This window comes from Arachis duranensis, chromosome 9 (assembly GCF_000817695.3).
Source record: "Arachis duranensis cultivar V14167 chromosome 9, aradu.V14167.gnm2.J7QH, whole genome shotgun sequence".
Classification (NCBI taxonomy): domain Eukaryota; kingdom Viridiplantae; phylum Streptophyta; class Magnoliopsida; order Fabales; family Fabaceae; genus Arachis; species Arachis duranensis.
The window spans coordinates 97,842,887-97,858,576 of record NC_029780.3 but is presented as its reverse complement, the minus strand read 5'-3'; the positions used below and the strand labels follow the sequence as shown (position 1 = coordinate 97,858,576).

At 31.5% G+C, this 15,690-nt stretch overlaps 2 protein-coding genes across 7 annotated transcripts in view; both read left to right on the top strand.

The window, feature by feature from the left end:
* LOC107466342 (WAT1-related protein At5g07050) overlaps positions 1–2,768 on the top strand; it is a 5,335-nt gene extending 2,567 nt beyond the window's left edge. Inside the window, exons 5-7 of one of the 2 annotated variants that reach the window (XM_016085311.3) lie at positions 770–928; positions 2,133–2,284; positions 2,430–2,768. In XM_016085311.3, coding sequence (XP_015940797.1) covers positions 770–928; positions 2,133–2,284; positions 2,430–2,436 — 318 coding nt within the window. In that variant the 3' untranslated portion in view covers positions 2,437–2,768. Of the gene's footprint in view, positions 1–769; positions 929–2,132; positions 2,285–2,373 lie in introns of both variants that reach the window. The other variant, XM_016085310.3, reaches the window with a different exon arrangement.
* Positions 2,769–2,821: 53 nt separating this feature from the next.
* On the top strand, positions 2,822–11,453 carry LOC127741392 (uncharacterized). Of its 5 annotated transcripts, none has more exons than XM_052253616.1 (6): positions 2,822–2,956; positions 3,033–3,068; positions 3,209–3,364; positions 3,493–3,682; positions 10,826–10,993; positions 11,129–11,453. In XM_052253616.1, exons 4-6 carry the CDS (start codon positions 3,497–3,499, stop codon positions 11,195–11,197), a joined length of 423 nt encoding a protein of 140 aa, XP_052109576.1. In that variant the 5' UTR covers positions 2,822–2,956; positions 3,033–3,068; positions 3,209–3,364; positions 3,493–3,496; the 3' UTR covers positions 11,198–11,453. The 5 variants fall into 5 exon arrangements, 3 of the variants coding, with proteins under 3 accessions (XP_052109576.1, XP_052109574.1, XP_052109575.1); XM_052253614.1 differs by having other exon boundaries at positions 3,033–3,096; XR_008002358.1 differs by having other exon boundaries at positions 2,824–2,956; positions 3,033–3,096; positions 10,826–10,997.
* The last annotated feature ends 4,237 nt before the right edge of the window (positions 11,454–15,690 follow it).

Here is a 15,690-nt window from a genome sequence, read left to right as displayed (position 1 = left end):
TTTAATTAATTAATTAATAATTATAATTTATGTCTAAAATAAATATATCTAAACAAACAACATTATATTATTCGCAAAATGAGCTAGAATAATAAATAAAATATAAACTAATTACATATATCCGCTTTCTATTTCTGGAAGAGTAAAAAGACCATAAATGGAAACAAGATGCGTTATATACTTATATGCGTGTCTCAAGTGACCAACACATCATTTTATATGTCACTTCTGTACCTTACCTTATTTTATTGGTGGATACTCTCGTGATGATACTTTTATATAAAGATAATATTATAAATTATTAGATGAATTGATAAAGTTAATTAAATATATTTAATTAATAATCTAAAGATTTAGAATATCATCTTCATATAAAGATATTATGACGTGAGTATTCCTATTTTATTTCCCCCTTTCTTTCGTTCTTTGTTCTTTTCCTATTGATCTTTGTGGGAGAAGGTTGCGGAACGGAACTAACCAATAGGATAAGTACGCATGCAATGAGAAAGGCCACTATGTCGGGAGATTAGACACAGAGTAGTCCAAAATAAATGGTTGTCTCGTAGGGATATCTAATATCTATCAATGCGACACGGGGGTATCTAATTTTTATTAAAGTCACACGGAAAATCTAATCACGAAGGAACAAAACATAGGAGATCGATATTTTTCCCTCTAAATGTGGAGAGATAAGAAAAAAAATATTGTGCTTATTACAATTCTAACCTGATGTAATTAACTACTAATTCAAGTTATGGAATTATTTCAGGCATCCACTTTGAAAAGGTACCCAGCTCAACTGTCGCTAACTTCGTGGATGTGCTTTGTTGGAGCAGTGCAATCAGCTGTTTTCACAGCAATTGTACAACATCATCCTTCAGCATGGTTCATAGGCTTCAACATCGATTTGTGGTCCACGTTATATGGAGTAAGTGTTTCATAAAATTAACGGTTTTACTAATTACTTTTTATTATCAACATTTGGCTAATTATTAACTAATTAGAATTTGAAATTGAATAAACCTTGATTTTAAAAATTAGTTTATGGGATGAGGAATATTTTATATTATTTATAGGAGCCACTCACATAAAGATGATTAAAACGGTTTTTTAAGACTTTTTTAATAATTAAAATTTAACCTATATAATCGATCAAACTGTGTTATTTTTGTTAAAATAAGACCAAACAAATCGATTTAACCGAAAAATCGATAAATCAAATCTTGAATCGATCTAAATTAATATTCTTTTTTATAGAAAATAGATATAATACTCTTATTATAAAAAATTACTAAAATATTCTTATTATATATATTAATTTAAAAATCTTAAATTCTAATTCAATGATGGCATAGAGAGAAGAGAAAGATTATGATTTAGAGTTTTTAAAATATATAATAGAAATATTTTAAGTCATTTTCTATAATAGAGGTATTATAATCATTTTTATAAAAAATATTAATTTAAATTGGTTCAAAATTTGGTTTATCGATTTTTCGGTCAAACTGATTTATTTCTTCTAATTTTGACAAAAATAACACAGTTTGATCGATTATATAAGTTGAATTTTAATTATTAAAAAAACATCTTTGAAAAAAGACGTTTTAAGCTTCTTTATGTGAGTGGTTTCCTTAATAAGTTAGATGTGATGTGGATAGATTATTTTTATGTACGCCTTTTATTTTTAATATTAAAAGTGATCCATAAAAATTGAAAAAAAAAATAAATAAAACCTACATGTTTTATTCTATAAAAATATGTAAAAAAATGCAAAGAAAAAATAGTGAAAAAATACATATTTTTTTAATTTTGTAAGAAATAACTATAAAATTGATAATTTAATAGACAGTTAATCGTACTGTTTCTCTTATTATATTCATACATATATGTTTGAATTGTTCTATGAACGTTAAGTTTTATTGGCTAAAACTTTTATTGGTCACTTAATATGCCACACAAAGATAGTCATCACTTTTATCTTAATGAAAACAAATGATCTTTTATTATAATTTTATAAAATTGGTATAGAAATTATATAAAATTTTAAAATTGAAGCAGCATGTTGGCAGTACAAATTCCTTGCCTCCTAGAAGATAAAATAGAGAATATTTATTTGTTATTGTAAATGGCAGGGAATTGTGGTGTCTGGATTGGTCATATATGTTCAGCTATGGTGCACTGAGAAAAAAGGGCCAGTCTTTGTCACAATGACTACCCCACTTTGTACCGTGCTTGTGGCAATTCTAGCATATTTCGTCTTTGGCGAGAAACTTTATTTGGGCAGGTATAATAATTAACTTGAATAACTAATTAATTAACTATCCTTCAATAATGCTAATTAATTATTATTATTATTCTGAAATTAATCTTCAGCATGATTGGCGCATGTTTTGTCATCGTTGGTCTCTATTTGCTGTTGTGGGGTAAAGAAGGTGACCAACAAGTTCACACTATCACCAAAGATACATCAAACTGCAATGGTGAAGACCCAGTAGAATTATGCAAAATCTGATCAATAAATTAAATTATGCTCGAATGGAATAAGTGCAAATTTTAGTGGGATGAGAATAAAATGGGATAAGCTATGAAGATAGTATAATGTGGGTGGTTTTAATTTGTGTAACACTTCTATATTAGATATACTTACTGACCTTTTTTTCTTTATTGTTCTTTTTGACTCGTCATCAATGTATTGAGTCAAATTCTATATATGGTCAAATGAGTGTTGTAACTTTTTCTTTCATGTGGATCCAAGTATTTCACTTCAAGATTTTGTGCCATGTTATCTATTTATATATCATAGTTTACCATGGGCTATAAGCCCAACAAGACAACCCACCTAAAACCTAAATTCAACTAAATCCTCCCAATCTATCTGAAACCAACTACCGCTTTTCTTCTTGAATTTGTCGTTGAATCAATTTCCATGGCATATTCAAATTAGCCAACTCTCACGGTGGGTTCTCCAAACTCTTGCCTCACGATCTCTTCTAACCCCTCCTAATGACAACGCCATTCTTCTTCTTTTTCAGCCTGGTATCCGTTGTCACCATCGTCTTTCATCGGAGGTTGTATTGATACTGCGCCAAATAACCTGTTGAGTTGTTATTCCGATTTCGCACTTTGCTGTCTTCTCTCTTCTCCTGCCATTGCTGCACTTCTGTTCATCGATGCTCCTTCCTTACAGTTATGTTGTTCCAACTTGCAGGGTGCATCTTTGCGCATCTGTACAATTATTTCTGAGGGTGGTCTGATGATCCATGATCTCTCCAGCGTCCCCATAGCCTCCAATGCTGCAACCTTGTGAGCCAACCGATTTCCTTCTCTTGGAGTCCATGTGAAGCCAAATTCGGTTTCCCCTCTTGTGAGTTCAAAAATATCCAGTAAAATAGGATCAATTTCACCTATTCTGCTTTTTGATTTTAACGTTTGCACTAGTATTATATTATCTGATTCTATTAACACCTTCTTCATCTCCATATTTTTTGATAGAATAATGGCCTGTCTGATTGCTAAAGCTTCCGCTGCTAGACTAGAACCCGCCATAATTTTTGTTGATTCCCCAATTACAAGATTTCCTGTACTGTCTCTGATTGTCACTGCAGTGGCTCCTGTCCCTGTTGTTGCTTTAAAGGATGCATCAACATTAGCCTTTACCCAAGGCTCCGGGGGAGGTCTCCAGGTAAGGGTTTTACTTTTTCTTTTTACTAGTTTTTTATTCTCTATCTGCCTATCCTGTGTTGCTTCTATGAAATGTATCTCTGCCATTTTTGCTCTGTGAATTGTGCTGGCTGGATTGATTCCTGTTTTTTGAAACACTGCTTCATTTCTAGTCTTCCATATTTCCCAACTAAGAAAGGCTATCCTGCTGATCAAAACATCCTGCCCTGTTTTTACGCTTCGTCTGATTTCCTGTATACGTTCGAGAATCCACTTTCCATATGATGAAACTGTATCCATAGTTGGGCATTTCTGGCACTGGGCGCCGAACCAGGCAGCTCTCGTCCAAGGACACAATAGAATAGCATGCTCTGTGCTTTCAATTTCTAGGTTGCAAATTTGACACATAGGACTCTTAGCAATTCTTCTTTTGAATAGGTTCTCATTCACTGGGATAATATTATGTGCAGCTTTCCACATAAATGTCTTTATTTTTTGAGGAGCTTTAATCTTCCAAATTTCTACCCATAATTCTTTTAGGTCACTGCTTGTGGACGCTTCTCCTCCCTTCACTCCCATGTGTTCCTTTTTTGCCACATAATAGCCCGACTTAATAGAGTAGGATCCATCCAAAGTATATGGCCACACCAACCAATCCTCTCTATCTAATAAGCTAATAGGAGTTTTAATGATCTTCTCTTTTAACTCTGAACTGAAGATAGAACTGATCTTCCTAGAATTCCATCCTTCCCCTGGATCCATTAGTTCACTAACAAATTGCACCTCCCTATGTTGTTCATCCTGATTTTTCTTGGAACCTATAATCCAGTTATCTTCCCACACCTTTACTTTCCTCCCATTCCCGATATTCCATCTACCGTTCCTCCTTAAAAAGTCCCTCCCCTCTAGAATACTACTCCACATCCAGGATGCTTTTACGTTCCTTTGAGCCTCCCAAAAAGAGCAATCTGGGAAGTATATTGCTTTCACAAATTTTACCCACAGAGACTCCGGGTTCTCTACGATCCTCCATGCTTGCTTGGCCAAGTGAGCTAAATTCTGAACATGGAAATCTTTGAAACCCAAACCTCCATCTTTTTTACTCATAGTTATCTTATCCCAACTCTTCCAATGTATTCCGCTTTCCTTGCCCGGTGCAGCCCACCAAAATTTCGCCACTTTGGCGCTTAATCTCTGACAAAAGTTTTTAGGAAATTTAACTACATTCATCGCGTATGTTGGAATTGCTTGAACTACTGCTTTAATCAATACTTCCTTTCCTGCTTGATTTAGTAACTTCTCTTTCCATCCTTCCAACTTACTCATCACCCGTTCCTCTATCCATGACAATGCTCTATTCTTAGATCTCCCCCATTGACCTGGTAAGCCAAGATACTTCCCCGGATTATCCCACGCAGCTATACCAAGTATTTCTTCAATATTCACTCTTACTTGTATCGACACCTGCTCTCCAAAAATTATGCCTGATTTCTCTAAATTAATGCGTTGACCTGATGCTTCGGTGTATTCATTTAGAATCAAAATGATCTGGTATATCTCCTCTTCCTTTGCCTCAGCTAAAATAATACAGTCATCTGCAAATAGGAGGTGAGTGATGGTAGGGGCATTGGGTGTGACTTTGAAACCAGATATGACTCCATTTGTGTGAGCCTCGTTCATAAGAATCGTGAAAACCTCTGCTGCTATTATAAACAAATAAGGAGATAAAGGATCCCCTTGTCTCAGACCTCTTTGCGGTATCACCTTCTGCGATAACTCCCCATTCACCTTAAACCTGTAGCTCGCACTTCTGACGCACTTCATGACTAGTTGTACCCAATCCTCAGTGAACCCGAAGGCCATTAACACTTTTTCTAAGAAATTCCATTCCACTCTATCATATGCTTTATTCATGTCCAACTTGATAGCTAGGTTTTCTGATCCCCTCCTTCCTTTCTTTCTATCATAGTTTAATTTGAAGACCAGTGAAGACATAATCTACAAACGAAGTATGATAGGCCCACACAATTTTAGGCTAATGTTAGAAAAACAATAATCTAAAATTATTTTATTTAATTTAATATCTATAATTATCTTTGCACTAGTGTAGCACTAGTTTTTATTATTGCAGCGACTTAATTGAAATTAGATACTGTGATAAACGATAGTTCTGATGCACTTGTAACTTGTGACGTTATCAGAATATATAATTAAATAAGAGGGAGAGGATTCAAAATTTTCGGGTACTAAGAGAAATTTTTTCTCTACCACAACTATGACCATAATTACTAAGCTGATCTATGATACCTCTATTTATCGTCATATCTGTAAAGAGCATACCAATTAAAAATGTGCTAAACATATTCACAATATTATTTAAAATGCTTAATCAAAATAAACCACGTTAAATTTAATTAAAGAAATACATTATCAGTTGAATCAAATATAATAAAAAAGGGTAAGTGCATATTTTAATTTTACAAACATTTAACAATATATATTACTACATGTATAATTTTGTCAGTATGCAAATAAAAAATTATTCATAAGTCATTTAAAATGATTTCATTTTTTAATTTTTTTAATTTATTGTTATTTTCACTCTTAAAACACATTAAAAATATTATATAATTAATTGCACTGATTATGCGCATAAAATAAAGAACTATTAGAATGAAAGAGAATTATTATTTAATTATAAAGATAAAATTAGTTTAACCGAAAATTGACCCGTATAAAAGTAAGTTTAATCAACTTCACAAATATTTAGTAATATGCCTATTTGAATATAATAATTTGAATTATGTGAAATATATACATTTAAGTTTGAGCATCACCAACTTACTAAATTCAATTCCAATTCAAAATCAAGAGCACAACAACAAAAATATCACATCATTACATCATTAGAACTCACAAAATCTAATAATATAATCTAATCCTATCTTAACCACGTAAATTCACTGAACAGAAAAATTATTTCTAACTAAATCATAATATTAATTAACAACTAAAACCTAAATTAATCTTAAATTTAACAAAAAAACAAAAACAAAAATTTATTCACCAAACAATACAGACACATAAGTGAATGGGAGAACGTTGGTAGCGACTGACAGAATCGAATGATGGCAAGAGGGAGAGGGGTTGCCGGAGAAGATAAGCGAGTTTGATAGAGCGGCAGGGAGAGAGAGGATTAGAGAGAGAGAGAGTGGGAAAAGAAAAGGTAGAGAGAGACGGATTCAAAATGAAGGAGGAGAGCATTCGCGTTTCGAATTTAGAGCAAAATTACCACTGAAAATCTGACGGTAAATTATTATTAGTCACCAAAATGTAGCGTTTTCATTAAATGAATTTACCGTCGGATAAATCCGATACTAACTTACGCGCCTATTTTTTTTCCTCCAATTATTACCGGTGAATTTACCGTCAAAAATGTAAATCTGCCAGTAATTATTTAACCTGACGAATTCGACATCTTCACTATTGGTAAATTTACTGCTATTCTACGACGCTAAATTCGACGAGAAATCTAATAGTACTCAGCGTTTTTCTTGTAATGTATAGACTTGTATACAAAATAGAACAAGGACTAACTATGCTATATATATGTGATCGATACACTCTTGTAAAACAGTGACTGAGATTAATAACAAAGTGATTTTGTCCTTGAATGATTGAATATTTAGTATATAAGATTCTTTTTCTTTTCCTTTTCATCACATCACAAATTTTTTCATGGTATCTAGAGCTTTAGGTTTTTGATCCATAACTCTTCTATCCACTATTATTGCTAATTTGAAAATCCTCCTCGATCCCATCCCAGATAAACTCCATACAAGAATTTTGTGACTTGAGTTATTCACCATTAGAGGGCAAAACCTCCAAGATCATATACTTCCAAATAAAACTCCTCAAGAATTTGCCACATCTAAAGCAAAGGCTGCTAATACAGTTTCTCCTATCTACTCGGAATGAATGCTTCAAGATTACAATCTCAGCTCATGGCTCATTGCCTTTGTTGATGCCGCATTCAAAAATTGCTTAGTTCATTGCAAAACTGTTTATAAAATTTGGAAAAGGATTCAATAATATTTCATCTCATCCACTAAGACAACCATCAATCAATTGAACTCTGAATTAAAGGGGTTCAAGAAACTCAATCTGACTGCTACATAATATATAGAGAAGATCAAACATCTTGTTAATTCCTTGCTTGCTATAGGTTGTACCATTACTATTGAAGACCATGTGGCTGAAATCTGTGATGGTCTCTCTGAAGAATTCTCAAATTGCATCACTACTATTCAAGCTAAACCTGAATTATAAACAATTCGGAAAATTGAAGCAATGATGATTGCTCACAAAAACATGCTTGAGAGATTTAAATAGTATTATTTAAATCTTTCTCAAGCAAATATGGCTCAAACCAATCTTGATAATTCAAGATTTGTTACTAGAGGAGCTGGTGGTAGAAGAGGTATGTCATCAAAGAGGGCATTTTGGTAGAGGAGACAAAGGATCTTGACAATCGAATGCTAGGCTAACTTGTCAATTATGTAGTAGACTTGATCATCAAGCTTTATAATGCTTTTTTGGGTTTGATCAAAACTTCTATGGCCCAGCCTATGATCCTCTTCAATTCTCCAGTACCTCTTTCCAATTAACAAGACCATTCCCGCCACCATCATCTTTTCATCAACCATTTTCCTAAGTGGCTACTCCATCATTTTCATCGTTTAATCCAGCAAGCTCTTATTTGACAACACCATCTACAATTTCAAACTCATCTTGGTATCCAGACTCGAGAGCAAGTCATCATCTCACCAATGATGCTTCTACAATTCTACTCTCATTTCTGCATCTGATTACATTGGTTTGGACCATTGTTCATAGCAAATAGTTTAGCTCTTCCTATATCTCATTATGGAAATTCAAATGGCATGCAATTCTTGCTTAAGAATATACTATGCATATCTAATCTTTCTCAAAATTTGATAAGTGTTTCAAAATTTCGTTGTGAAATCACGTGTTCGAGAGATTCTTCTTCAAGGACTACTTAGAAATAGCCTCTACGTCTTTGATGAAATTCAAGTTCCTGGTTTTACTACTTCATTACTAATTTTTCATGCTTTTTTTACACATTGTAAAGCTACTGATGCTATATGACACAAATGTTTAGGCGACTGTGCACAACATATAATCAATCAAGTCTTGAACAATTGTAATTTTCAAGCTCTTAGTAAAGATCAAACTTCATCAAATGTGTGTGAATACCATTACATGGCTAAATTGCATACTCTTCCTTTTCCTAATTCTTAAACTTCATATTCTGCTCCCTTCAATTAGTTTATGTTGATGTTTGGGAAATAGCAATTATTACCTCAAGATCTAGATACCAATATTATATTAGTATGGTAGATGCTTATACAATATATACATATTTATATTTACTTCAAGCGAAATCTCAAGTTTTTCAAGTTTTCGTGCAATACAAGGCATTAATGAAAAAACAGAGTTGGTGTTGTTTTGAAGGCAATTTAGACTGACAATGCCAAAGAGTTTCTTTCCTCATCCTTCAAAACTTTTCTTCAAACTCATGGCATTGTTCATCGTCTATCTTGCCTTTATACCACCATCAACAAGGCGTTATTGAGTGCAAATACAGACACCTTATAGAGACTAATATCTCTCTTTTAGCAACTACACACATGCCATTTTACACACTGGAAGGATGTTTTTCTTCAAGAAACATATATAATCAACAAACTTTCCAACTAGAGTTTTAGATTTCAAAACTCCTTATGAGATGTTACACTATCAAAACCTAGATTACTCTACCTTTCTTGTGTCTGGATGTGCTTGTTATCCTCATCTCAAACCTTACAATACTATTAAGTTTGATGACAAGTCTCACAAATGTGTTTATCTTAGTTTTTCTCCTCAATAAAAAATATTCAAGTGCTTAAGCCTGAATGGAAAAATTTATATTACAAGAAATATAATTTTTGATGAGCAAGATTTTTCCTTCCAAAAGATTCTAAAAATTCTTTTATACCTTCAACATCTACTAATTCCTCTAATACTCCCACATTCATTCCTCACATCCCTATCTATTTCTAATTCTTCTACTAACATTAGTAACACTTCTTTAACATCTCATCCCTTTTCTACTCCAATTCCAGAAATGTCTCCACCTACTGAACCTATTCCAACTTCTCTTATACCTACTACTATTATTCTAATTTCTAGTATTGAAATACAATTACTAGGTTCTCAAGTTTTATCAGTGTGTTCCTCTCAACATACCAATGTTCATCTCATGATTACTCATTTGAAAGCTGGTATCTATAAGCCAAAAAGCTCTCATTTCCACTCTGGACCTTGTTAATAATGTGCCTACAACTATGAAACAAGCTCTTAGTTATCTTCATTGGCTTGCTGCCATAAAAGAAGAATACCATGCTCTAAAGCAAAATAATACATGAAATTTAGTTGATCCTGAGCCTAATGACAATGTGATAAGGGAGTAAATGGATATTTGCCATCAAACATGGTCCAGATTATTCTATAAAAAACAATACAAAGACTTGTTGTAAAAGGGAATCACCAAACTGAGGGAGTAGATATCACTCAAATTTTTATTCCAGTGATCAAACCTTCTACTATTCAAATTGTCTTATCTCTTAGTATCTTAAAGGATTGAATTTTGAACCAATTTGACTTCAGCAATGTGTTCTTGAATGGGGACCTCTCTAAAAGAGTTTTCATGCAGCAACTATCCGGATATACATCTTCTAATCCTAATCAAGTTTGCAAACCAAATCGTGCAATTTATAGCCTCAAGCAAGCTCCTAGAGCTTGGTTTACTAAGATTAGTGGAACTTTTTTCAAGTTTGGTTTTCAAAGTACTAAGACTGGTCCTTTTTCTATTCACTAGATTTATCCCATCTTCTATAATTTATCTTATGGCTTATGTTGATGGCATTGTTATCACAGAGAATTCATTTAGTGAGATAGAGAAGTTGATCACTCAACTGAATACTTTATTTTCATTAAAAGACTTTGGTACTTCTCATTACTTTCTTGGATTAGAATTTAATTCTGTGCATAATAATTCTCTTCATATATTACAAATGAAATATATACATGGTTTACTTGACAGGGATGGTATGAGAAATTACAAACCAGCTCCCATTCTATGATATCTTTTGTGAAACTTACTTCTCAAGGATCAGAACCCTTTGATAATCCAACATTCTATTGTTTTATAGTCGGTGGTGTACAATATGCAACACTATCTCATCCTGAGATTGTATTTTCTATAAATCGTGTTAGTAAGTTCATGCAAAATTCATCAAGTCAACACTAAACAGCTGTAAAAAAATTCTTTGACACTTGTCCAATGCAGCCTCACATGGTTTATATCTAACTCCAAGTTCTGATTTTCGAATAATTGCCTTTGCAGATGCTGATTAGGCAAATACATGTGGATACTGCCTCTTCTTTGGAACAACCCAATTTTCTGGTCAAGTAGGATGCAACGCACAATAAGCAAATCATCTACTGAGACTAAATTTCGTTGATTGGCAGACACTGAATCTGAAATCCTATGAATCCAAAAATTCCTGCAAGAATTAAGGATTTATTGTCCAATTCTACCCACAATTTTCTATGACAATAAAAGTGTTATCTTACTTTCAAAAAATTCTATATTATACAATACATTTAAGCATTTTGAGATCAATTTACACTTTGTGCAGCAACATGTGATTTCTAAGCAGCTCTATATTAAACACATATTATCATCTACTTACATAGCTAATATTGTTATTAACCTACTCCCCTTTTCTTTTCTCTTTGTTTTGGGTCAAATTTAAAGTGCTTCCTCCTAAGCCCTTGAGCTTAGGGGAATATAAAGAGTCTTATATCTAAGAACAAATTAATTCTTTTCAAAAAGAGCATGAGTATAACATATTCTGATTTAACAAAATCACCAGAATCTGACTTTCTTGAAATACAAGAAATAGGCTTGTTTCAAAATAGAACTAGGGCTAGCTATTGATTACTCAGTATATCAGATTCTTCTTTTCTTCTTCTTTCCATTTTCATCACATCACAGATTTCTTCCATAATAGTAAAACATTTAATTGCATAAGCTAAATATGCTAAGGGACGAGACTTTTGCTTCGTATCATCATCATCGTCATATGATAAATTGCATTGCCTCATTTTGATTTATTTGGATTGTCCACGTACGATATTACATAGCTTGACTGACTAATTAAGGACTAATTAATAACCCGTTATAAATTTGTGCTTTATTTAAAAAATTTTAGTTGATTAATAGGTTGTTAGATAACAAAACGAAATTTAAATTTTTAATGCTTATTTAAGTGAACAAATAAATTGACCAATTGATTAACTCATATTAGTTGGCTCATTTTGATTTATAATTGTGCATAATTTGCACCGGTAAAATTAGAATAATTATGATATTTCCTTAAAAATTTATACAAGTTGTTACAATCAGTGTTATTAAAACCGGATCGGATCGACTGATTCGACCGAAAAACCGGTGAACCAAATTCTAAACCGGTGCGAACCGGTCAAATTCGGAATAAATCGGTAAAAATCGGTCAAATTTAATAAAACCAGTCTGATCGAACCGCTGGAAGAACATTTTTCAAAATGGGTGGGGTGAGTTTCGAACCCCTGTCCTCAATGAAAAAGGAGCAGGTCACACTTCTGGTTAATATGTTTACAAATTAAACTGGTCCAGTCCATTGATTGGACCAAACAAGGGTGAGAACCGGTCAAATCCAGAGTGAACCGATAAAAATCGGTCAAACTCGATAAAACTAGTCCGACTGGGTTTCGAACCCCTGTCGTCAATGAAAAAAGAATAAATCTCAACCAGTAGCCTATCACACTTCTAATTAATATGTTTACAAATTATATTATATATATAGATATCTTTTATCAAATAATTTATTTTTATTTAATTTATTTTAATTTTAGTTATAAACTCATTTATTTTTAAATTAATTATATTTTTATTTAACAATAACTATAAATTTATTAAATAATTATTATTTTTATATAAAAACAAAAAATATTTTTGATAGAGCAAAATTAACAAAATACTTATTATTCCTATTTCATATTATTTTAGAATAGTTAGATATTCTTAAAATATTAGTAAAAATATATATTTTAAATTTTAATTTTAACTTTTTTACTTTTTTTTATTTTTTATTTATATAGAATTGGGTTAACCAATTCAACCAGTAATCCACCGATTAAATCAATAACTTAATAATTCAGTAATTTGACCAGTTCGATTACCGGTTCAATTCTGACAACTATGGTTACAATTGATGCACTGTTTGTACTCAGATAAATCATATTGAATTACTGCAATTGTATGTAAATGATAAATAATTCAATCTAGCTAACTACTGTTATTTACATATAATAAAAAACATAAATGTGTTTTTCGAGACATTCAGAAAATCAAATTTATTTTACAAAAATGCAAAGCCTAGTTATTAATTTGACAAAACCATAACTATTGAATTATAATGAAGAGCTTCAAAATGTGGTAAAAAGTAAACTCTACAACTTAAAACTATAAGTTTAAATTTTTATGCACTATTAATATAAGAGTTCTACAGACGCAATTAATTATATATTGTTATATTAATAAGAATAATTAATTTTTTAATTGAGAGAGAGAGAGAGAGAGAGAGAGAGAGAGAAGTGTTTAATTTGACTATAGTCTATTTCAAAATCTCACCAAATAAAATTGATTTGTCATGAACAGCTTTATGTTTTATATAAAAACACACTGTTGAAGGTCGATATGTCCACCAAACATGCTGGTGACAAGGTGCCACGTAAGGGAGTTGAAATTAAAGGGTGCATGGCGATATATGTAGTTGACACTTCAAAATATAAGTGCGCATTCCACACAATGTTTGTGCAGTAAAGGGCAATAATGAAATTGGAACTGTTTTAGTTCTTGAAATTGAAGAACAGTAACCTCCACAATTAATAGCTACTGTTAGTAACGTACTAGTGGAATTGATTATATTTCTGCTCATAAATTTATGATCATCTTATATCTAAACTTGTGGCTCAGGAAGCGTAACGCATAAACTAAAGTGGAAACCTTGGGCCCCATTATGGTCAAGGTTTCGTTAAGGGAAGCACCACTACCATTAAATATGGATTAAATTATATCATCAGTTTCTTATTTCTTTGTGGGATTGAAGCTAATAATAATAATGATCCGTACTATATACCCTGATCTAGTGGAAGTCAGCATCAACTGAACTATATTCTTATTATCGAATAAAAGTTTAAGGAAACAAAAATTTTCAGCCAAAAATTGTTTAATAATATTTTTTAATTTTTAATGTATTTAATTATATTAAAAATATTAATACTTTTAGTAAAACATTTTTTATTATTAAAATATATTTTTAGAAGATATATTAGCAAAACTGCTGTTGTTGTCATTGTCGTTATACATCTACTAGTGTAAATGTAGTCATAATTAAAGAATTAGCTGTAATTTTTTTAAAAACAATTGCACATATTTCTAGCTAATTATATATAGTATAATCATAGCAATAAAAATGAGTGGTATAAATGATGAGAGAAATACTCAAATTTCATGATGATAACTCAAGCCCATTTGGTGGATGATATAGGCATTTAATTTGCTTTCATATAATCCACTAAGAATGATCAATGTTGAACTTATTTAAGCTTTTGTTTTATCTTATATAATATTTTGAAATCATCCTATATCTAACAAATTTTACAGATAAAAGACGCTTGATGAGTTGAATAATAAGAAAGAAAAATCAACCTTGCAGAAAACATACATTATAAAATTAATCAAAGTTTAAATAATTATATAAAGATAATTCTAATAAACAGTATAATAATATGGTGGTAAGGCGCCATAGAAATGTAGTAAACCAGCAAGACCAAGTGGAACTGGAAGTAGCAAATTATAGGTGCCAATTGTGGTGAATGTTTTAAGAAGGTGACCAATAAATAATATTTCTGTAGACAAAGGTGTTTGGGTATTTCTTACACCTTAACAAAGTTATTTAAATTAGACTTCGGTTAACACTTGCTTTTAGTGCACAAATTAATATTATTAGGTTTTTTTATTAATGTGTCACTTTTTTTAAATTTATTACTAAAATGTTTTTATTTTCAATTTATTCAAGTATTACTGTTTTGTCATGGTGACATTTGTTATTATTGTTTTTGAAGTGCTGATTAGGAGATGCTAAATTGTTAAGCACTTCTTCCGCTGAAAATGCTAATAAAAAAAGTGAATTCATTATGTGTGGTGTTCATGTGAAATGCATGTTTCATTAAAAAAGAATGGTAAACGAGAAAATAGCGCGAGCACAAAATTGCTGACCGAGAAAGCACTTTGTCTTAACAAAATTTAATAATATAAAATAACTAAATTAATAATTAACTAATATTGATATGTAAATAAGGTTAAAATTGGTTTAGCAATTAACTATATTTATGCTTTTATAGATTTAACCAAGTTTAATATGAATAAAGAATCCGATCAGCTATGGAAATGATGCCAAAGACGAACCGAAGGGTGAAGTTGAAGTACGAGTATAAAAGAAAGATATCTATGATGGCAACGATTCAATGACAGATTCAAAAGATAAAAAAATTAAAGACTTTTGAAAGATTGGAACTCGAAGCGAAAGTACTCACAACAACTAACTAATTTCAGAGCAGTGGAATTCTCCTCTGAACTTTAATTTTATGTATTTTCTACGGGTATTATTTTTAATAAGAAATTATATAGGAAATTCAAATTATTAGTTAGTCTTATTGCCTTTCTATGACCAATGGTATTCATTATTTCCGATGAATAAAATATTTACCTCTGATAAGAAAAATAAAATTTATCTCTAACTTATAATAATATGCATAATATATTAAATGGTAACCGTTTAAAACAGATGTGTTAAGAAT

Bases quoted from the DNA above. Each gene is read 5' to 3' on its own strand.
- LOC127741392 (XM_052253616.1), top strand. From the start codon at position 3,497: ATGGCCTGTCTGATTGCTAAAGCTTCCGCTGCTAGACTAGAACCCGCC. The intron at 3,683-10,825 runs GTAAGGGTTTTA...TTTACTTGACAG, and splicing joins GCTCCGGGGGAGGTCTCCAG to GGATGGTATGAGAAATTACA. The intron at 10,994-11,128 runs GTTAGTAAGTTC...TTGCCTTTGCAG, and splicing joins TTGTATTTTCTATAAATCGT to ATGCTGATTAGGCAAATACA.